At 50.8% G+C, this 22,071-nt stretch overlaps 1 protein-coding gene across 5 annotated transcripts in view; it reads right to left on the bottom strand.

The window, feature by feature from the left end:
• Window positions 1-835: 835 nt before the first annotated feature.
• Window positions 836-22,071, bottom strand: part of LARGE1 (LARGE xylosyl- and glucuronyltransferase 1) — a 376,695-nt gene continuing 355,459 nt past the window's right edge. For 3 of the 5 annotated variants that reach the window (XM_021687613.1, XM_044915825.1, XM_044915823.1), the window contains 3 exons: window positions 10,573-10,719; window positions 5,213-5,408; window positions 836-2,359 (listed from right to left, as the gene is read on the bottom strand). In XM_021687613.1, the coding sequence (XP_021543288.1) occupies window positions 2,162-2,359; window positions 5,213-5,408; window positions 10,573-10,719 (541 nt within the window). In that variant the 3' untranslated portion in view covers window positions 836-2,161. The remainder of the gene's footprint in view (window positions 2,360-5,212; window positions 5,409-10,572; window positions 10,720-22,071) is intronic. The other 2 variants (XM_044915822.1, XM_044915824.1) reach the window with 1 other exon arrangement.

The following is a 22,071-nucleotide window of genomic DNA, read 5'->3' as shown; positions in this document are numbered from 1 at the left end:
TGTACACAGGGAAGAGAAAAAGGCATCGGCATGCTGGTAAATGTTTAACAACAGCTCTTGGAGTGGTGAGGGTGCCCTGATTTGTGGTTTTCTGATTGCCATGGCGTAAATACTTCCATCATGGCCAATTTCAGCGTACAAATGTGAAGCTCAGAACACAAGAGTAGGAAAGAGATGCACACGGTAAGTAAGTCCTGTGCGTTGGCAGGAGCCGGCTCTCACACACCCATGGAGAAAGGGACTTTAACACATACTCTGAATACTTTTGTGATGTTTTACTTTTTACAGTATTCGTGTATTAATTTTGTGATGTACATGCCACATATATGCTATATATATATGTATATATATATATACACGCATACATGTACACACACAGAAATTTATCTGCATCTGTGTGAGGATTAGTCCAAATAATTGTTTTCCTAAGTTTTTTTAAAAAATACATCTAAGTGAAATCTCCACTAGACCACATAACACGTGGGAGGGGCTCAGAAGTCAGAGCGCTGTGGGGTGTCAGGTGACCACCAGGACAGGGGCTGCAGGCTCGCTTTGCTAGTGATTACCACGATTTAGCTTGCTAGCATCTGGGATAGAGAACGTCTAGCTTCCGTGCTGAGACCAAAGCTGGACAGAGACTCTGAAGATGCTTTGAGGGTGAGAGCGTAAAGCGAGATCTAACCTCAGAAGAGGAGGAAAGAAGGGTAAGGATCAAAGGATGAGAAAAACAAAACGGGAGAACAGAAAAGTGTAAGGTTGCCGTTTATGGATCTTGCTCTCTACACTGGCGTGTGTCTCGGCAGCTTCTTACAGGAGTGGGAGGGAGCGGGGAAGAAATAGTCCGTACTTTCGTTTATTGAATGCAGCGTTCGCTGGTCACATTGCAACTCAATACAAACAGCCCCACCGAGAGTAGGGCGTGGACTCTTGTTCTCATCAATGTAAACACAACATTAATATTGAAGACTCAAGAAAATGGGTAAAAAGTCCAGTGTCTCCTCAATCCATGTAATGGTAAAGGTGCTTGCCTACCCTCTGCACAGGTCCCAGAGGGAGCCTGAGGCCGTGACCTCGTCCCAGCCACAGGGAAGCGGCACGGACACAGAGGAACCCAACACGTTCTTCCTGATGGTCTCCAGACAGACACGTGGATCTTCAGAATCTGTGTGAACTACAAGCTTGTGTGAACTACTGCAGTTCTTCTAAAGGCCTGAGAGGTCTGTACCTTCCGTGTGCACCACAACAGTCCCTTCTGAGCCCTTTCCCCATGAACCAGTCACAGCCAATAGCAAATGTGACGGTCTTCGTATTTCTACCGTCTCCGTCTTAGCCCCTGGATTCTGGAGAGTAGGGGAGTCAAGGTCATGGGGGCCTCAGGGATAATCCTGAAGAAGGCTGCCCATGTTTAAATATTGGCTGAAGACTCTCGTACTCCTTGCTGGGCCACTGATGGCGGGGGCATGCTGGATGGGGCAGCGGATTCTCCTTCAGAGCCTTAAATGATCAGGTTTTCTATTTTGGATTCCCAGACCAAAAACAAACAAACAAACAAAATCCCCCTAAACAAAAACAAATCAAAGCAAAACAAGAGTGTCCTTGAGGATAAGGAACCAACCGGCCCCCACCTCCAGGTCCCACCTGGTATAATATCCTCATTGGGTTTTTCCAAATGGTTGGTTCAGATCATTGGTTTGCCTCCCACCTTGGATACACAGCTAGATTGCAGGACAAAAAAAGAAAGTTTCCTCTGAATGAAGAGACAGTTTTGCTTTTATTTCCTGGGATGGCTAACCCCCAGCACCCTGACTTCCCTTTCTTAAAAAGCAATGAGAACGTCCTAAAGACCTGCTTGGTTTTGCGGCTTTGTGGTCGGATAACCCCTTTGCTCCCTCTGACTCCTCTGTGTCCCATCCTTGAAGAGACTGTGTCGACGAGCTGTTCTTCCACATTCTGGGAGAGCCAAATTGTGGAGCAGAGAGGCGCTGGCCGGATCCTTGTCCCAGATCTCTGTAGTGTGGGCGGCTTTGTTGGGCCAAAGAGCCAAGTAAAAACAAACCAAAAAAGCATTGCTCAATTTTGAGTTTGAAGGCTGGACCCCAAACGGCAAGTGGCATTCCCCCTGCAGAATAGGTCTCTCTCCCTAGTGGTGGGCTTCCTGGTGTTAGCTGTTGTTCTCAGCCGTGAGATACTTGAGGGCGGCAAAGCCGTAGCGGCGGGACATGTCCTGCTGAAATTCCTCCTTCAGGGTTTTGAGACAGATGCGGTATTGCTTGTTGGACCGGAACTTGGTGATGTCGAAGCTGGGGGCATGAGGCATGTGGATCATGTAGGCATTGGGCAGCACGATGAATTCATATTCCTGGAAGACAAGAGCAGCGTGAGCACTTGCAAGGACCCCCAGGAATGTATGACCGATGCCCAAGCGCATGACCAAATGACCAAGTGAATGAATGAAGAGGGGAACGACATTAGCAAGGAGGGGGGCAGTGGAAAGAGAGCCATGTTGGAGAGGGACGGTGCAGGGCTGTTTCCATGACTCCGGACAAATTACTGGGATTCTCTATGCCTTAGTTTTCTCATCTATAGAGTAAACATAGTAACACCTACCTTGAAAGATGACCAATCAGGGATGGATAGTGCTGGGCAGAGCTCATGGTCTGTGAAAGGTTCTTGGTAAATGTGAGCACGTGCCCATATGGTTGCTCTAGAATGACACAAGCCATCAGAGATGCTCTTGCTCAATGAAATGATGTCTGTTTCTGTGATTTCTCATAGGGCTTGATGAGATTTAACAGCCTCAACAGATTAGTACACAAGAGGGGATAAAAAAAGAATGAAAAAAAAAAATAGATCCCACTGGATGGAAGCTCATTAAGAACAAACCCTAAGAGACTTAATCATAGGAAACAAACTACGGGCTGCTGGAGGGAAGGGGGGGGGGGGGATGGGATAACTGGGTGATGGACATTAAGGAGAGCATGTGATGTAATGAACACTGGGTGTTATATAAGACTGATGAATCCCTGGCCTCTACCTCTGAAACCAATAATACATTATATGTTAATTAATTGAATTTAAATTTTAAAAATATTTTAAAAAAGAATTACTAATGGGTGTTCTTGAACAAAATAAAAACTAATGCAAAAAAAAAAGAACAAAGCTCTTGTCTACTGTCTACTCATCCTTATTATAAGTCACACCGCCATACAGTAGCCTCCACTTGGCAGAATACAGATAGGAACTCAGACCAAAAATAAAATGCCTCCAAATAGCCAAAATAGGTGACACAAATTTAGGGCACGGAACTCCAAGGAGAACCCAGCACACCTTCACTCGGACCCCGTGTTCTCTGATTTTGGACATAATGTCTGATGAGCTTTGGTTATCTAGTTCCCCAGCCCAGAGCAGATCACAAGAAACTCTGAAAGGGAAAATCAGAATGGGGAAAGGTAGCTGTTACAGATGGAGGAACTCTGACGCAGCAAGAAAGGACAGTTGATGGTGAGGAGGAATACAAATAATCCGGAGAAGAAAATGCAAGAGCCCCCAGAGCTTAGCTGTTTGGGACTTTCCTGTGAGGACAAAGAACCTGACCAATCCCACTGGTCCTCTGGGTGTGGCCATTACCTGTCAGGTATGTACTCATTATGTCCGAAAATCACCAGGAAGGGTAGAGTTATATCTGGTTGTGTTACCGGCAAAGAAAGAAAAATAACCAAGAAATTTGCAAGAGTTCTGTCAAAATTGCCTAAAATATACAAAGCCCGCATCTCAGGGCTGGAAAAATTAACTTTATTTGAACCAGTTCACCTCACCACACTGCTGGACACATATGACATTTCTTTTCCTTCAAGCAGAAGCTGGGGCAGGCTGAACACTTCGCTCTGTGAGCAGCAGTGTACTATCTCCAGGTATTATTAAAAAAAATGGACATTAAAGGTCATGCTTCTATTGTTAAATATGGACACTATTCTACAACCTTCCAACTACACCAGTGGTTTGCAACCCTAGATGCTTACTAAAATCATGTGGGACTGGGTTCCTGGGTGGCTCAGTCAGTTAAGCATCTGCCTTTGGCTCAGATCATGATCCTGGGGTCCTGGGATCGAGTCCTGCATAGGGCTCCTTGCTCAGCAGGGAGTCTGCTTCTCTCTCTGCCCTTCACTCCCGCTCGTGCTCTCTCTCTCAAAAATAAATAAATAAAATCTTAAAAAAAAAAAAAATCACTCGGGACCGCTCTCAAACACACTGGAACTGTTGGAAAGTTCTCCAGGTGATTCTCAGGGCAGCCAGCACTGAGCATCCTACCTTCCTTTTTTTTTTTGAATTTGAAGTGCTCCTGTTGAGAAATATTTATGCTGTGCTCCATGAGAAGCCTTGGAGAATAGCACACAAACGGAAAAAAGGTGGGGCTGAGAGACCCAGGCATCCTCCTAACTTACCCAGAGTAGCTTAGCTTTGCTTTTGTTTATTTAACGCTGGGGTTGATGAACTCAGCATGTCTGGCTCGCTGCATTGTTTTTATAAATAAAGTTTTATTGGAACACAGCCACACCCACGTTTAGATACTGTCTATAGGTGAACTACAACAGCAGAGTTGAGTAGTTGAAAAGGAGACCTGTCAGCCCCACGGAGCCCCCAAATCTACTATCCAGTCCTTGGCAGAAAAAGCTTGCAGACGCCTGTTGTAACCTGTTAGAATTCTGCTGATTTCTTTTGAAGTAGGTGTTTAGTAAATATTAGTTGAATGACTGAAAGTGTTTCACAATGAAATACAGCCTGAAAATCATCACTTTTAGTTACAGGGTAGGATAAGGAGCTGCATCTCAGCCATATGCCTTCTTGCGTCCCTTATATGGAACTTGGAGAATGCTGTGTGCCAGTTATACGGCTCAAAGGCCAAGTGATGATGTTTTGTCCTCATCATTAAATTGGGTGAGGGTGGGGAGTGAAATGTTTTGTCATAGGACACTCACACTTGCCTGGGTCCTGGCTGGGAATCCAACTCTCACCCAAAGGTGTAGAGAAGGAGGAATGGTTTGGGAATCAGTGGCCATGAGAATTAGCATTGCCAAGTTCTCACTTCTGGTCCCTGATCACGTCTCATTCCCTCTCAGGGCTCTGTTTTCTGACCTCCAAGGTCCCCTTTCAGCCCTGAAGCCGACGCTTTCTCCCCCCATGGTGCCAACTACACAACACCTCACCATCTCACCTGTGCATCCAATTCCATGATATGAGCCACCTTGTTCCAGCCAAAGCCCACAAACCTCCGGTCGTACTCAGGGCAGTCCCTTCTCACGACAACATACGGCTCGAAATCGGCCTCCCACTCAACACGGTAAGGCGTGGTGGCAGTCCGCCACTTGGCAAAGTTTGTGGGAGCGTGGCCTTTTGTCCAGACGTGGTACCTAGGTCACATGGAGAAAAGCCGTTGGGTGAAAGGAAGCTGAGCTTCCCCAACACTTCTGGTTCAGAGGAAGAAAAGGTGTACGTGGATACAGTCCTTGTTGTGGGTTGCACCATGTCCCCCCAAAAGATAGGTTCAAGTCCTAATCCCCAGTATGTGTGGATGTGACCGATTTGGAAAGAGGGTCTTTGCAGATGTATCAAGATGAGGTCATGGTGGATTAGGGTGGGCTCTAATCCAACCACTGGTGTCTTTCTAAGAAGGAAATGTGGATACTGAGACACACACTGGGAGGATGCCATGGGAAGGTGGAGGCAGAGATTGAAGTGATGTACCCACGAGCCAAGGAACGCCAAGGATGGTCAGCCTCCACCAGAAGCTGGAGAGAGGCAAGGAAGGATTCTTCCCTAGAGCCTTCAGAGGAAGAATGAACCTGCCAACACCTTGATTTTGGATTTCTGGCTTCCGCAACTATGAGAGAATAAAGTTCCATTGTGTTGAGCTACCCAGTTTGTAGTATTTTGTTACGGCAGTCCTAGGAAACTAATCCAGTCCGTTATCTACATCCTTCATTAACGAGGAGACTCTCACAATGAAAGGGTAAGTGAACTCCTGGAGGGCTCTGTATCGTTTACATGGACCTAACTGTAGGTCAGTCTGTGCTGGTTATTCCGACCAGCGAACCCGGTGACCTAGCCCTTGTACCATGTCCTCCCCCTTGAGGCAGGACCCGTGGCTGCACCACTCCCATGATTATGTCACATCATCTGGCAAAAGGGATCCCTGTAGATGTAACTAAGGTTACTAATCAGTTGACTTTGGGTTAGATAAAGGGGAATTACTGGGGGTGGGGGGAGGGTGGGCCTGGCCGAATCATGAGAACTTTTAGATCTGGGTTTAGAAGAGAGCCACGTGTGAGCTACCTGTGGGAGCCTCGTGGCAAGGAGCCAGCAGGGAAATGGTGACCATAGTCCTCCATGAGCAAGGAAGGGAAGTCAGGGAGCCTAGAGGAGTGCGGCACACTCTGGAGGGGAACTGGAGCCTTGCCCCCACCTTGATTTCAGCCCAGGGAGGCCCTGAGTGAGAATCCAGCCATCCCATGCCTAGATCTCTGACCCTCGGGGACCGTGAGATAATAAATTTGTCTTGTTTAAAGCTTCTAAATTTGTGGCAATTCGTTATATAGCAATAGAAAATGAATACAACCATACAACAATAATCATAATAAGCTAACATTTATTAAGCACTTACTATATACTGGGTATATTGTAAATATCATATCTATAGCTTTAAATTCTTATAACTTATTCAATATCAAGTTACAAATAATGAGGATGGAGCTGGGATTCAAACCCAGACAGCCTGACTCAAAAGCCAGGATCCTGGACCACTATGCTGGGTGATCTCTCTTCTGTGTCCCCGTCACCCACACTCTCTGGCCTCTACAGAGCAGAGAGTCAGTGATCGGGCACTAAGTTGAATAGATTAATGAACAAGTAATCTCAAAACCTGACGGGTACCTACGAGAGAGGGCAGGTAGTGGGGCAGGAATCTGCCTCTGGAAGCTACAAAGGGGTGGCAGGAGCCTGGGAGCCTTGTGAAACAGCAGACTTGGCCCAAGAGCAAGAATCCCACCTTGCTCTTAGGGAAAAAGAACATTGTAGAAAAAGATAATATGAAAGGTGAGACCCCAACAACTTAGGGAGCTTCAGGGAGAAAGGAGCTCACGGTCCGGGGTCCCACCTCCACTCAGGGAGGCCCTGAAGCACGTGAGGGTTGAGTGAGAGCCGGCGGTCAGTGTGGCAGGTGGCGCTCTTCTCGTAGGGGACGCGGCCACTTGCTCACTCTGCGCCCTCACCCGCACCCCCCCCTCCCCGAGGCTGGACCTCCCTGGGACCCTCGTGAACCGCCCAGTGAGGCTGAATGGGCACTGGCCAATGGCCAGGCTGGCCGAGGCCAGGGACCTGAATCCCCAGCTCCACGGATTCAGCAAGTGCCACCAAAACCACGGTCACACGATCCGAAGGAACACAAGAGGCTGAGTAACACGGAGGGCATGGAGTGTGAGAAGGAGGGATACTGCAAGATGTCAGGATCAAGCCAAGAAGCAGGCCGGGGAGTTGATTTTCCACTCGTGAACTAGCTCGACAGGTGGTCCCGACACCTCCTGCTTGCACAGAGCGGCCCAGCACCACCGGTGGCCGGGCACACACACTGGCTCAAGCTCGGCACAGCGGGGCCGCCGAACCGGGGTTCGAAACCCGCCTCCGTTGCTTAGGAGCGGAGGCCCTCAGTCAGCAGAGCATTTAAACTAGCCTTTACTTCCGTCTTGTGTCCCCTGGGGAAAAGAGCACCTATCTTGTCGAATGGCTGGGGAACTTAAATGAGGAAATGTTTATAACGCGCTTGGCACAGTGCTGGCATACAGTAGGCGCTCAATAATGCTCCTTCCCTAAGAGGCAGTTTAATAAAGCGGCTAAAAACAATGGCTCCAGAGCCAGCCTGTCTGGGTTGGAATTCTGTCACTCAGCAGGTGTAGAAAATGTACCTAATTCCTCTGTTCCTTCGTTTCCTTCTCGAATAATTATTATTATTCGTTTCTTTCTCTTGGTAAAACAGAGAGAATCATGCCCACATCACGGATTTATGACAGCGAAGTGAATTCACATAAAGCACCCAGGGCAGCGTCTGATACATAGTAACGTTTCCTAAAGTGAAGATATGCTCATTACTCCCTCGTTTGCCCTAGATATGGTGTCAATTCACAGGGCTCTTACTCTCCGTGATGTCAATGTATCACAGCCGTCTTACTTAGAATACAAACCCTTGGCCTACTATGTGGGAAAGAGGAAGAGCGGGGAGGGCAGCTGGGTCAGTCCTGTCCCCCTGGGTGGGGGGCAGCTTCCGTGAGCTCAGCCGGAAGACGGACAAGCGGTGTCGCGCGGCTGGTCAGCACAGAACACGGTGACATGACAGTTCACCTGCCACAAGAGCACGCGAGCGCCTGACTCTGCCCCCCGGAACCCACCGTCCGTCCAGGGGACACTTGTTCTGACATTATCAACACCAGGCAGCCTCCAAAACAACAGAGACGAGAGAGGTTTCCTGGATATGGCATGTGGGATGCCACTCCGGAGAGATCTGGGGGCACCCTGCTTTGAGCAGTGGTTCTCAGACATGAGCTGCGGATCAGAATCACCTAGGAGACTACAGTTTGACCAATCACTGGGTTCCACCCCCAGAGTTTCTGATCCAGTACATCTGGAACGGGGCTTGAGACCTGACACGTCTACGTTCCCAGGGGATGCTGATGCTACTTGTCCAGGGACCCCGCTCTGAGAACCTAGAGCACCAGTAGGGGTGGGGAAGATTTCCCATTCCAGCTGCAGTGGGAGGGGGATCTCAGCTGCGAGGAGACCTGAGAGCTCATCGTTTGGAGGGGAAGGAAGGTGACAAAAGCAATTTCTCGGGGGGAAGGTCTGTAATTTAGCCCTTGGCCTCATGGCTTGTGAGCTGTGGGCCAGAGCAGGAATCCTGGCAACGGCAGGCCAAACCCGGGCTCCCTTGCCCACAGACGTGGCCTTGAAATGTGTTCTCAAATCACTTGGGGATGGAGATGGAAGGAAAGAGGCCCTGGAAATCTGCCAGGCGTGGAGCCATCAGGCTATGGCGTCTGTGGGAGGCTCGGATGAAGATCTGTTCTCAGAGTCTCAATTTTTACCTGCACCTAACACAATTTGTAAGAACATTCAGGACTCAGTCCAATGGTATCTGAGTTAAACGCAAAGGCTCTGCAGCTCCTCGGACCTGGACTGAATCCAGGCTCTGCTGTGTACTGGTGGTGTGTCCTTGGGTAAGTTATTTGGCTTCTCAGAGCCTCAGTTTCTTTATCTGTAAAAGGGGGATGATAGTATCTGCTTCACAGATTTGTTGTGAGGATTATAAGAGCTGACAACAGTGCCTGGCACAAGTTACGTATTCAACAAATGGCAGTTGTTATTTCTTTCCAAGAAGAAAGAAGTCTGAGTTTGGGGGGGGGGGGGGGGGCGGTTATTAAACCACTTCAGGTCACTTTCCAGAATTCTGGATAGAGGAAGAAGGCTGGGGTTTGAGTCCTGGCTCCAGCAGGACCCTCCACTCCTCAATTTATCTGCTTAAAATGTGAAAAAGGATCATCTCTGAATTGTTGAACGAATAACCGATCTCATAGTTATTTTCCCAAAATAAAGTTTGAGAAAACCTTCTAGAAACTTCTAGTCACTTAACGGTAGTACAGAAACCAAAGTTATTATTACAAGCTTTTCAATAAAATCCAGATTGCCTGGAAATGTATGATTTTTTTACTCAAACGCAGTGTTGGCCATTCTTCCATGGTTCAAAGTGGAGGCTTCTCTTTAAAATAGGAGCAGATGGGAGCAGGGGCTCCCTCTTCAGACTGCTCAGTCAAGAGATCGGGGAGGACCCCTACGTCCCCCAAGGGCACTAAATGCCACAGCCTGTTCCTGGGAGTCGGAACCCATTTGCACCTGCACTGTCGTACACACTCCCTGGGCATGTCGGACAGGTGGTGGGGTAGCTCCCCTGCGAGGCTCCCACAGGACTGGGGGGCATGGAACATCGGGCAAGTGCGGGGCTTATTTAAAACTCTCACTCGGGTGATGGGAAAGTCAGCTGCCCCATCTGCCCTGTCCAACCCTGGAATCACCTAGATGCCATTAGCTGATGAAGCTACAGACACCCATCCTAGGCCTGAGGACCACGGAGTATGGACCACTCCCCAAAAAAGGAAAAGGGGAACAGCAACCATGGTGCTGAACAGGATGGACCCACTTCCCAGATGAATGAAGGAGCAAGCAAACCAAAGAGAGAATTCCGACAGGAGATAGGATCAGGAACCCACACAGAAAGAGTAAGCTGACTTCCTACCTGACATCGTGGTCCTTCCATCTGGACACATGACGCCCACCACCCACGTACAAAGCAAAGCACACAGCATATGGGAAGAGAGAATATTCCAAAGACGTAGTTGGGGGCCAATGGTGCTTCTTCTGGCCTTAAGATGGTCTAAGGTAGCAGCGAACTTCTGGGCCAATAGCTCTGGTGTCTGGTTTCCGGGGACAGGAAGGCCTCGCACACCCCCAGGGGACGGCACTGAGACTCCTCACCTGAATGTGAAGAGAGTCCCCATGTCCAGCATTGACAGCAACTCCGCTTTCGACTTGGGGAAAGACAGCCGGTAGCGCAGTGTCTCGAATGCAGGGACGATCATCGCCTTCTTGGTGTTGGCAAGGTCGAGCTGGATGACAGACTTCCTGAAAGGAGAGGGCAGGCAGAGACAGGGTCCCCGTGAGGCCAGGCAGAGGCCTTTCCCACCTGAGGGGAGGGAGGGGGCACAGGAGGAGGAGGACAGAAAGCCCAAGTCAAAATCTCAGTTTAAAGATGGGGAAACTGAGTCCCGGGGAGGCCAAGCAGCTTGTCCAATACCACTCAGGAGTCCAGAGAAGAAAGGCTGCCTCTGAGTCAAAAAATGGAGTCTCCCTGGAGAGTGAACCGAGGGCAGGCCGGACAGGAGGGGCTGGGAGACCCTCCCTCACTTTCACAGTGAGTGTCCCTGTCAGAGCCAAGCGCAGAAGGCGGGTCTCCAGGGACTCACAGGGGTTGGAGTCCAGCCTGCAGGGTCCACTGGGCTGGCTATCCACTCCTTCTGCACCACTGGCCACATGGCAGCGTCGGACAGCAAGTTGATGAGATGAGCCCCAACCTGGGCATTTCTGGGTCCCATCTCTTGGACTTCTCAACCTCTCGAATCCCCCAGACACTGAGCCTTGACAGTCACCAGACCGGCCCCATGCCGCCAGCACCCAACATAACAGAGCTCGTATCCCACGTGAGGGTGGGACATTCTCCACGCGCTTCCTCACTCCCACCTTTGAGGCTGCCCTTCTGCTCTACTCCTCTGAGGCCCAGCTCCTGCCCTTCTACATTTGTCGGCCACTGCCCAGCTCCGCGGCCATCATTCTGCAAGGGAGAAAGGCTTAGAGAGGGACACAGAGCAGGAGGCTTGTAGCGAACACAGACGGGGTTTGAATCCTGGCTCCGTCACTTGGTGAGTCTTGCCGTATCGGGCAAGTAATTTAGCTTCTTACTACCTCAGGTTCCTCCTTCCTAAAATGGGGCAATGCTATCTCCCTCCTGGAGCTGTCGCGGAGGCTGAACGAGGTAACATAAATACAAATACCATTTGGCACACTTGGTACGTGGCTGACCTGTATCAACATATGGTCACTGTTCTACCACAACACGGTCCTTATTCCCCAGCTTGATCTCCCAATGATCCCTTTTGGTCATGACTTTGGTACTTCATTCTGGCTTCCTGCTCAGACCACTGGCTCTTGGGACTCAGTGCCAGAGAAGGCTATTTGCTTATCATCTCTGAAGTAGAGAAAGCAGTCTTCCTTGGGGTAATCAAGGCATTGGGAGGCATTTTGCAAAATACTGGAAGAAGTAGCCTTCCATAGCAATGCAACTTACCGCTGTATTACTAAAGTCACTTCACTTTGAACTTGTGCATAAGCAGGGATGGGTCTGCAAAGGGGAGTCATGCTACCACGAAGGAAAACTGTGTTAGCCGAGGCCAGTATGGGGCAAGAACAGAGCGGCCGTTTGAGAAGGACGAGGCAGGGTTTGGTATCCATGAGTGATGAGGTCAGAGGAAGGACTGGTGTCAGAAGCCAGCCCTGGGGAAGGGGTGCAGGGGTGAAGCGGTTGCATCAGCGCCCCCTAGAGAGGGCGTGGCTGAGATGGACCAGGTCATTTTAGAATCCTCTGAATAGCAGTTGTAATTCATTCTTTATAATTAGGCTTAACTATATACCAAATGCTATATGACCCTGATGTCACTATTTCTGGGGAGACTCATAAAGAATGACACCAAGATAGAATCTGGGTGAGCTATATATAGCCAGTTGGAGGACGAGTAGCCTGAGTCAGCCTGCTTTGGTCTGCATTCCTCTCCTGCTTTGTCTCTCTGAACAATGACTTCCCAGTTTCCAAACATCCGAGATTCCCTCACCCATGGCCAAGTATTCCCTTCTCGATCAATCCTATATTAGACATAGGCAGAATGGGGGCTCACCGCCTTTCCTCCAGGAAAACTAGATACCTTATCTACCGGTTCTGGGAATTGGGGATGGGACACATGGGTCTAGAAGATATCCTTGGACTCACCAGATGGCAAAGCCCCTGCAGCCACCAGGAAGGAGGGAGAGGAGAGGCACCCAGCACGGATGGGTGGTTGCTACTCATTCAACAATCCTTGAGCATACCTACTATGTGCCAGGCCCCATGCTAGGCACTTGCAGACACAGAGTGAACAGAACGGCCCAAGTCCTTCCTGCCTGGTATTTACATTCTTGTCGCAAACATCTCAGGATGCTAAAAGCCCAAGATTGCATTTGCAGCTACTTATGTTAAGATAATTGGGAAAAGCGTGGGAGCTAGGAGCACTGAACCACAAAGGGATGGGCAAAGCGTGTACACACATCCACAACAGAGGTCTGTGGATGTACACACATCCACAACAGAGGTCTGTGGATGCACGTGTCTGCCTCTGTTACTATTATAATCACGGTTACAGTAGCCACTTCTTGGACTGCCCTGCTCAAAGATGATTCTCTTTCTCATGGTCCCTGCATGTAGGAGCAGCTCTGGGAACACAGGGCCAGGGCTGTGTTCATGGGTAGATGCTTGACTCAAGCTGAGCAAATCAGTTTCTCACTCCTGGAAATCTGAACAGAGATGCCGAGATTGGAAACCAAAGAGCCGACATGCGCTAACGTCAGGCAGTTCTCTAGAGGCTTTTGAACTTCGGCTGCAGAGAAGCCCAGAGCTGCCCGAGTTAATTATGGTCTCAAGTGTCGGTTTTCCAAATACTACTTTGGTGCGATAAGAAATACCACTCAAATGTTTTTTTTTTCCTTTTGTTTTGTTTTCCTTTGATTTCTTTTCATTTCAATGAAGCTGCCTACCCTTGGTTTCTGTTGCTTGCAACCAAAGCACGCTGATACATTGCAAGTTCCAGAGTATGCAGACCCAGCAAGCAGCATGCCTTACAAAATGCAGCCCGAGAAAGTCTTATTTCTGTCTGCATAGAGAGCATCAGATCCTGGAGTGCCTTCTAAAACTCCCTTTAAGCTCACTGAAACACAAACTGCCACAAAGATGGATTTGTAACTAGATAGGTCCATTTCAGATTCAGTCCAAAGAGGTTTGGATATTGATGTCCTGAATGGGTCTCATTATGAAGTTGTTTCAGCAATAAAGTGGTTTCAGGATACCGACTCTGAGCACATCTGCTCACTGAGCTGGGAATGATATAGCTTGGGCCCTTCCGCAAGGTTTCCTGTCGGTATATCCTTCCCTTGCTGGGGGTTTGCTGACCCCCTGGGGATGCACAATGTGCCTCCACCATTTATCTGGAAAGGGATTCCTGCAGGAGATAGAGTGTTTCAAATGAGCAGAATCTTCCGGGGAGATTGGCTAGACTGGGAGCCAAGAGATGTGAGTGCTGCAGCCAGCCCGGACGAGCTGAGTGACTTTGGGTCATGTCTTGCATCTTTTAGAATGTTAAATCTAGATTGACACTGAAGATTCTGGAAGGTAGCAATCAGACACACTTGGCTTCTAACTTGGACTCTACTGCTCCTCCTAGAAAGTCACTTGAACCATTCTGAGTCTCAGAGTTCATGCTCTTGTTAAATATTTTGGTGAGGAAAAGCACACGTGCACATGGGAGTCCTTGGTGCAATGCCCAGCGCATATTAAGCACCGTGTGCATGGTGGTTAAGCCTGTGATGGTTGCTTTTATGTGTCAGCTTGGCTCGCCTAGGGTGCCGGCTGTTTGATCAAATGCTCATCGAAATGTCGCTGTGAAGATATTCTGTGGACATAATTAATGTTTACAAGCAGTGGACTTTAAAGAAAGGCCCTTGCCCTCAACAATGTGGGTGGGCCTCATCTAATCAGTCGAAGGATGTCAGCGCCAACACTGAGCTTCCCTAGGAAAGAAGAGATTCTGCCTCTGGACTGTCACTTCAAAATCCTGCCTGAGTTTCCAGCCTGCTGGCCTGTCTTATGGATTTCAGATTTGCCAGCCCTCACAGTGCCTTAAAAGAACTCTCCATCTTGCTGGTTCTACTTCTCCGAAGAATCCTGGTTGATGCACTGTCCTTGTTTCTTGCCCAAGACCCTTTCAAAAATATACCCAAACCTACTACTAGATTTGTGGACTGAAGAACTCTTAAAAGAAGATTTCTACTTAAGTAGTTCAGAACCCTGCTGGTACAACAGAGAGCAAAGCAAATACACGTGACTTGGAGCCAGCTGGCCCCGGGTTCAAATTCTGCCTGCCACTCTCTTATGACCTTGGGCACGATATTCAACTTCTCATGGTCACAGGTTCCCCGGCTATAAAATGGAGATGATAACCCTTATCAATAAGGGTCGCTGAAAGGATGAAGCAAAACAGTCCCCCTAGGGCCTGACCCATGCCTGACTTAAAGTAACTGATAACAAAGGAGCCCACTTCCCCTTTCTGGCTCGGGTGGGCCTCCTGCCAGAGATGGGTGAGTGTGGAGGAGTCAGGAAAGGCAACAGACTCTTGCAACCAGGGCAGGATTTTGTTGCCAACCTGCTTATCTATGGAAACAGAATATATTAGATCTCAGTCTCCAGCCAGCTCTCTGTATCCTTCTGTCAGAAACTATTCAGGTGTTCCTGGCAGAGTAAGTTTGGCCCCTCTGATCTGGTGGAGCTGGAGGTGACTGGGGGCTGGCTGGGGGCGGGGGGGACTGAACACTGGGCAGCGTCTGTCTTCAAGCCCCCCAGGCCTCATGCACATCTTCCCTCAGCGTCTCCCCTCCACTTACTCAAGTGTGCAAATAGCTCACAGCCTGTTTGGCTCCCACCTGGGAAAAGTGGCGAGCAGGGGGGAGAACGTGAGTGGGTAGTGAGGATTCCTATACGGACCGAGGGGGTGGCCGGGGGCCGCCTGGAGGCTCGTATGGCTTAGCATTATGTCAGACACAGCACAAAGGGGACGCTGTGAGGAAGATGGGCTTCCTGGGGTTTAGAATGACCAAACCCTGCGACTGATCCTGGCAGTGGGTTGTGAGTGTGCACACCCATACACACACATGCGCGCGCGCGCACACACACACACTCATACCCCTCCCTCCATCTCTCTCCTTCTCATCCCATCCTCGAGACGGGTCTCTGTCACCAGGGAAACAGCCCAGGAGCCCAGCATGAAGAGATTTCGGGAAAGCATCTCAGAGAAGTAAGGAACAATGGTGTGTGTGGCAGAGTTCTTCCGACTTCAGTGGCGGGGACGTGGCCTCGGGCTGCCCAGGTCCGCCTTCTGGCCGGTTACTTGTCCTCCCTCTTCCACTTTCTGAGTCAGTGATGATGGGGGGTGGTGACAACAGCTCTCACTGGGGGTCTGTGAGGGCCAAGCAGTCCCCACGCCCTGCAGATGAGAAGCGCCCCGTGCACCCTGGCCGTGACCATGACCGCTGCCCATCCTCGGGCACCGGCCTGACCGCGGTCACAAAGCCTGGCGCCAACGCTGGCCGAGGCTCCGCTGGTTTGTTTCCTCACTCGCTCTGCCACGTGCCAGGCACTGCGCACTCGGGAGACATCAGTCAACACAGCAGGCAGAAAATTCCTGTCCTCGTGGGGCTGACATTTCCGGGACGGAGCCAGAACTGTGAATGAATTACGGAGCATGTCGGAAAGCCAGAATTTCCGTGCGGGAGAACGGAGCTGGGTCGGGGGTGTGAGGAATGTCAGGGCTGGGGGGCGGGTTGCAGTTTGAGATGGGGGGGTGCAGGCAGGCCTCGTGGAGAAGGGTAGGCAGTAGGGGAGGGGGCAGTCATGCGGCGATCTGGGGCTGGAGCTTTCTAGGCTAAGGGAACAGCCAGTGCAAAGGCCCTGTGACAAGAGCACAAAGAGGGACAGGGAGAGTCCCTAAACGTGAGGCAGGAGAGGCAGTGGGGGCAGGAGAGCTGCAGGTCATAGACGGTCTCATAGATCACTGAAGGCTGGGGGGGGGGGGGCGGAAGAACGCCACCCCTCTCTCCTCCAAAGGTGTCCATGTCCTAATCCCAGAAACCTGGTGATCTGGAACCTTCCATGGCAAGTAGGGCTTTGCAGATGTGATTAAGGATGTTGAGATGCGGGAAGAGGACCCTGTGTTATCTGAGTGATCACTAGGCTCCTGATACAAGAGAGGCAGGAGGGTCCGAGTCAGCAAGGAGATGGGATGATGGAAGCAGAGGTGGGGATGACATGGCCACTAGTCATAGAATGTAGTTCCCCCTAGAAGGCAAGAAACATTCTCCCCTAGAGCCTCCAGCAAGAACGCAGCCCGTGGAGACCTTGATTTCAGCCCCGTGACACCGGGTTCTGATCCTGACCTCCAGAACTGCAAGATAAAACTTTCGTGTTGTTTTCAACAGCCACGTTTGTGGTGATTTGTTACCGCAGCTATAGGAGACTGATACTGAGGGCTTGGGATTTTACTTAGTGAGTTGGGGCGCCACTGGGGAACTCTGAGATAAGGAGTGAGATGAGCTGCTTTCTAGATTAAGGAATCCCTCCGGCTTCTGTGGTGGTAACAGACTGCAGGGTTGCATGGTGGAAGCAGAGAGATCAAGTAGGGGGCTCCTGAGCTGATACGGCTGAGCTAGCTTGGACTTCAAGAGTCACAATGAAGGTGAAAAGAACTGGCCTGGTTCTAGAACCAGCAGGATTTCCTTGCCCACTGCGCATGGGGTGTGAAAGCGGAGGACCGGAGATGACCCAAGGCTCTTGGCTTGCATCATGGGAAGACCGAAGTGGCCATCAAATGAGACGCTGGCATGAGCTTTTTGGGGAGGATGAGACTTAGGTTTTGAACAGTTTGTCTGAGATGCTTGAGAGAACTAGGCAGAGATGATGAGGAGGCCGTTGGACACACGAGTTTTGAGGTCAAGAGACAGGGCTGGGTGGGGATATTCTGGGGATCAGTGGCAGGCTCATTTAAAGCCACGAGACTGAACATCACCGAGGGAGGGTAGGAGAAGAGAGGTAGCCATCGATGAGAACTATAGGGAGGGACTCAGAAGGTCAAAGAACCACCTGGAGACAGGGACGCACTTCAGTAAGCCAAGAGGAAAGAAACGGAGGAGCCATCAGCAGTCGGAGGCTGCTGAGAAGTCAAGACGAGAAGTGGAGGCTGACCACTGGATTTTGGCAACGTGGCTTCTTCCTTGATCGCTGGCAACTGGAACAGGACCTGAAGCAGAAGCCGAGACCAGCTAGTCGGTGGGCGTGAGGCTATGGCCATTTGGAAAGGCATTCCCCTAGTTCTGCAGAAACGAATCAAATCAACGTAAGAGCAGGGTCGAATCGTTGGTCAGGAACGGGATCATGTCACCGTGCTGGCCCCGCGTCCCCCATCCGGAATGCACACGGGTGGTCAGAGGGGGGGCTGGCTACAGTGGAAGCAAAATGCTCACAGAGGCCGGGGTAACCGACCAAGAAACGGGACCTTCTACTTGGAAAAAACATACAACCTTGTCACGAGTATCTTGGCTGTAAAAAATGTTTAGTTTCACCTTACGTGATTAGAGGTTGGAAAGCATTGGTGTACATGGTGCAGAGGAGAGGAAATACGTCAAACTTCCTAATACCCAACACTTTAGCAATGAGCTGGGAATGAGGAGAGGAGGACCCCCTCTGGGGGTCCCCCAAACGGTCACGCTTGCCTGAAAATGGGACCTGAGTTACATGCCCATTTCCCTTAAAGGCTCAGCGGACTCCTTCCTCTCTACTTGTATGCATTCGACTCTATTCAGAATTCCCTGAAACAAATGCTCCCTCACTCACGGGTGTGGGCTTGGATACTGGCAACCCTATTTGGTGTCACCATCAGGAAAACAAAATGAGAGAAGTAATCTACCTCTGACATAAATAAAAAGGAGAAAGCACAGTCAAGGTTAAAACAGAAAGAAATGGTTTTGCAATTATCTCCTGTTTCAGTCTGTCGGTATTGGGTGTTGGGGGGAGAAGGGGGCAGACCCAGACAGCCGCAGGGCCGGGGCAGGCAGGCTGGTCGAGAACGGTGGACGCCAGTCTTCAGTGCCGGGCAGACACAAGGGAGAAGGATGGGGGCGGGGGGGTGGGATGAACCAGGATCCACGCCTGTCGCCGCGATGCTCTTCAACTCTGGCCCGTGGCAGCCCCGTGGGATCGCGCCATCCGCCGTATGGCCAGACCGTCTGATGATTCAAGAGGCGCCAACTAAAATTATTTCAACACACTGGAGGGCCGAGTCTCTCTCAGGGGAACGCCCGTGTCAAGGGAGGCCGAACAGTAAGAAACAGAGCGCGATCTTTTAGACGACAAGAGACCCTATCTTCATGCCACTGCTGCATTATTGTGTGATCATGGGCAATTTGCTTAACTCTCTGGGCTTTTGTCTCCTTATCTTGGTAATAAATACTTCATAGACTTGGTTATTAAGAGAACTAAGATAATATACTCATTAATTAATGGATATTTATGAGGCCAGACATAGACACGGAGTGCCAAGCTCACAGTGCAGGGAGGGAGGAAGACAGCAGTGCCGGGCTCTGTGGTGCAGGGTCGTAGAGAGCTTCCCACCACTGTCTTCTAAGAAGCAGGAGTTAGTGCGTCCGTGGAGGGGGTTCTAAATATTTGCAAAGCTCTGGAAATGAGAAAGCATACAGGATTTGGGGGGAACTGCATGTCTTAGAAATGCCCGGTACACCGTAGGTAGTCGATACATGGTAATAAAGAGTGCTTATGTGTATCTAGTACCAAGCACCTTAAGCACGTTAGATGCTTTACTTCTTTAATCTTCTTCACTTCTTTAGTCATTGCCGCGTGTGACAGAGACACTAGTATTTCCGGTTTACTGATAAAGTCATGAAAACTCCAAGAGGTCAGCAATTTGCCTTATAACCTAGCTGGCAGGTGCACCCACCACCATCATCTCGTCATCCTCAAGGGAAGAAGGCAATCGCTGTATCCGTTAAGGCTGCACCAGCTTGGAAATAACCGGGAAAGATCATCACTCACAGGCTCTGTCTGAGTCAAGTCTTGTTAACGCGGTGACTTTGCAACCGGAGCAATGAGCCTCTTGGAGTCCACGGGTCAAGGCAGCTGATGGAATAGCGGTTTGGGACCGGAAGGGAGGGACACGGCCAGAGGCCAGCACACAGACAGTGTCTGGAGAGGTAGAGACGTGTGCACTGACCTACTGGCTTTACTGGGCCTCCTACGTTGGTGATTTCCTTCCTTCAAACTACTGGAATCTGCCATTGACCCCCTGGACCTGGCCAAGGTCAGCAGTGTCCCCTCCTTGTCAAATCTGGCAGACTTGTCCTTGCTTATCTTCCTCACCTCCTCTCTCCTTTGGCGCTAAGACCACTCCCTCTGCCCACAGCTGGGGAACTCCATCCCAGAATTCTGGAAGCATCTTCCCACTTGCTACGGCTTGGATCAGGGAATTGCTTTGTGCATCAGTCCTCGTGGTGCTGGTTACCATCTGGGTACCTCCTGTAGCCTCTACCCCTTGGGCAGGGGTGGGGGTGGGGATCCTCGATCTGTGTCCATGCGAACTTCTGCTCCCATAACGGAACTGGCTGAGCTGATATTGTGCTGACAAGGGACACACTGTTGGGAACCGCGGGCTGAAGGCCCCAGGGCTGCCATCAAAGCCAGGAGACAGGGAGGCTCATCAGCCCTCGGAGCGCTGGATTGGCGAGGCCAGCCCAACGTCGGAGGGCATGCTGCTTGATCAAACCCGAGCTGTAAGGAGTTCAAGCGGTTCTCCCAAGTTCCCGGGGACTGAGGTGAAAGTTATATTAAAAGGGGATGGGAGGCAGAAAAGCAGCTTTGTGCTGGAGCGCCCACCTGTTTCAGAAACCCCAGAATGGCCTCACCCTTTCTCTTAAGGCTCTGGGCTCAGCCAGCAGCAGGAGCTTGGTTCCCGGCCCCTCTCCTGCCCCCTCTCCTGGCCTTGATGCGTCCCCTGGATGTCGGGCCACATCTTCTCTGGGCCCGGTTCTTTGGGGACTGTTTCACGCGCTGGCGATGGTGGGAGGTGGCGGTTCTAACGGCATGCAGTCGCCTATGTGCACCTGCCGGCCCTGCCAGGCCTGAGGTCAGGGGTGACCCTTGCTCATGGCTGGGTTTCTAGCTCCAGCACACAGTAGGCACTCAACAGATGTACAGGGAAGGCAGGAATCGGTCTGTGGTTGGCATATGGAGAAGAAGATGGTATTGTGAAGACCGTCCTTTGGAGATGACAGAGTTTCCAAAGCAGGGTTGAAATTGTAGTCCTGCCACGTAATCCATAGGACTTTGGGGCAAATTTATCTTCTGCATTTTCATCTTCCCGCTTGGATAATGGGAATGAAGGCCCTGAGCACTGCCTGTGTTGTCATAAAAAAGGGAAGACGTGTCGAGCACCGAGCACGGCCCCGGGTGCACAGAAGGCGCTTGCCAAGTGCTCTTCCTTCCCGTTCCTTCCACAGACTGCTGTGCCTGCATATTCTCCTGCGATGTTCTCCAGGAGGACACGGGCGCGGCGGGGGTGATCTCTGCCAGGAGAGAAAGCTGAGGCACACATCTGAGACTCACCCACCCCCTTCTGATTTCAGCTTCTTCCTGGAACCGAGAGCGTGGGCAGGGTGCAAACCGAACCCGCGAGTGAGCAGGCAGGTGGTGAGGAGCAGCAGGCTAATGCGGCCACGGATGTAACCAACCAGGGAGGGGCAACGAAAGGCATTTGCGTGTGTGCGCGCGCGCGTGTGCATATGTGTACCTGTGCACGGCGTGCATCTCGGGGAGGCTAGCAGAGGCCCCTGTCTCCGGCTGCCCCCCACACCCCGTAAACTGCCTAGCTGCAACAGCACTAGATAGAAGCATGGCTTTCCACTGGGATGCCTGGGCATCATCTGAGCACCACCTCTGAGGACTCCGCAACCTCCCTCGGGGCCGGGGAAGGCAGGGGCAGAGTGCACTTGTTACTGGCGCTGATAACCTGGAGGCAGGCCCTGGCCAGCCGGTCCTGCTTCCTCCCCGAACACCAAACTCAGAGACAGGTAACAGGGCGTGCTCAGCCTCTATTACGGTTGCTTAGGAAATGAGCTCCTGGCGGACAGGATTCCAGGAGGTGTATGGGGACAACAGCAAAGACTTGCAAATGAGGGTGATGAGGCTGCCCACGGGGAGTCTAAGTGTAAAATATACACAGAATGCATGAGGCCAGAGATGGGCAGAATCTTCTGGAGAGCCGGGGGGGCGCCCAGGCCCCCAGCAAGATCTGGTGGCTCTAAACAGACAGCATTAACATATCCAGAGAGAGAACCTGTCAGTCAGAGAGGGGTAAGGAAGAAAGAGAAGCTAAAAATGAGCTTGGGGGCCAATTTTAAAAACATGAAACAGCTCCAGTTACGGGGCCACGCTCTGTGCCGGGGACTCTGTACTCATCACCTCCTGTAACTCCCAACATCCCGATTCACTCCTATTTAATTACCCCACAGGGCTACACTTTCTGCAGGAGCGCCTTCTGCACACTGGCAATGTGTCAGGTG

Source organism: Neomonachus schauinslandi, chromosome 5, assembly GCF_002201575.2.
Source record: "Neomonachus schauinslandi chromosome 5, ASM220157v2, whole genome shotgun sequence".
NCBI classification, from domain to species: Eukaryota; Metazoa; Chordata; class Mammalia; order Carnivora; family Phocidae; genus Neomonachus; species Neomonachus schauinslandi.
This window is presented reverse-complemented; position numbering and strand designations above follow the sequence as displayed.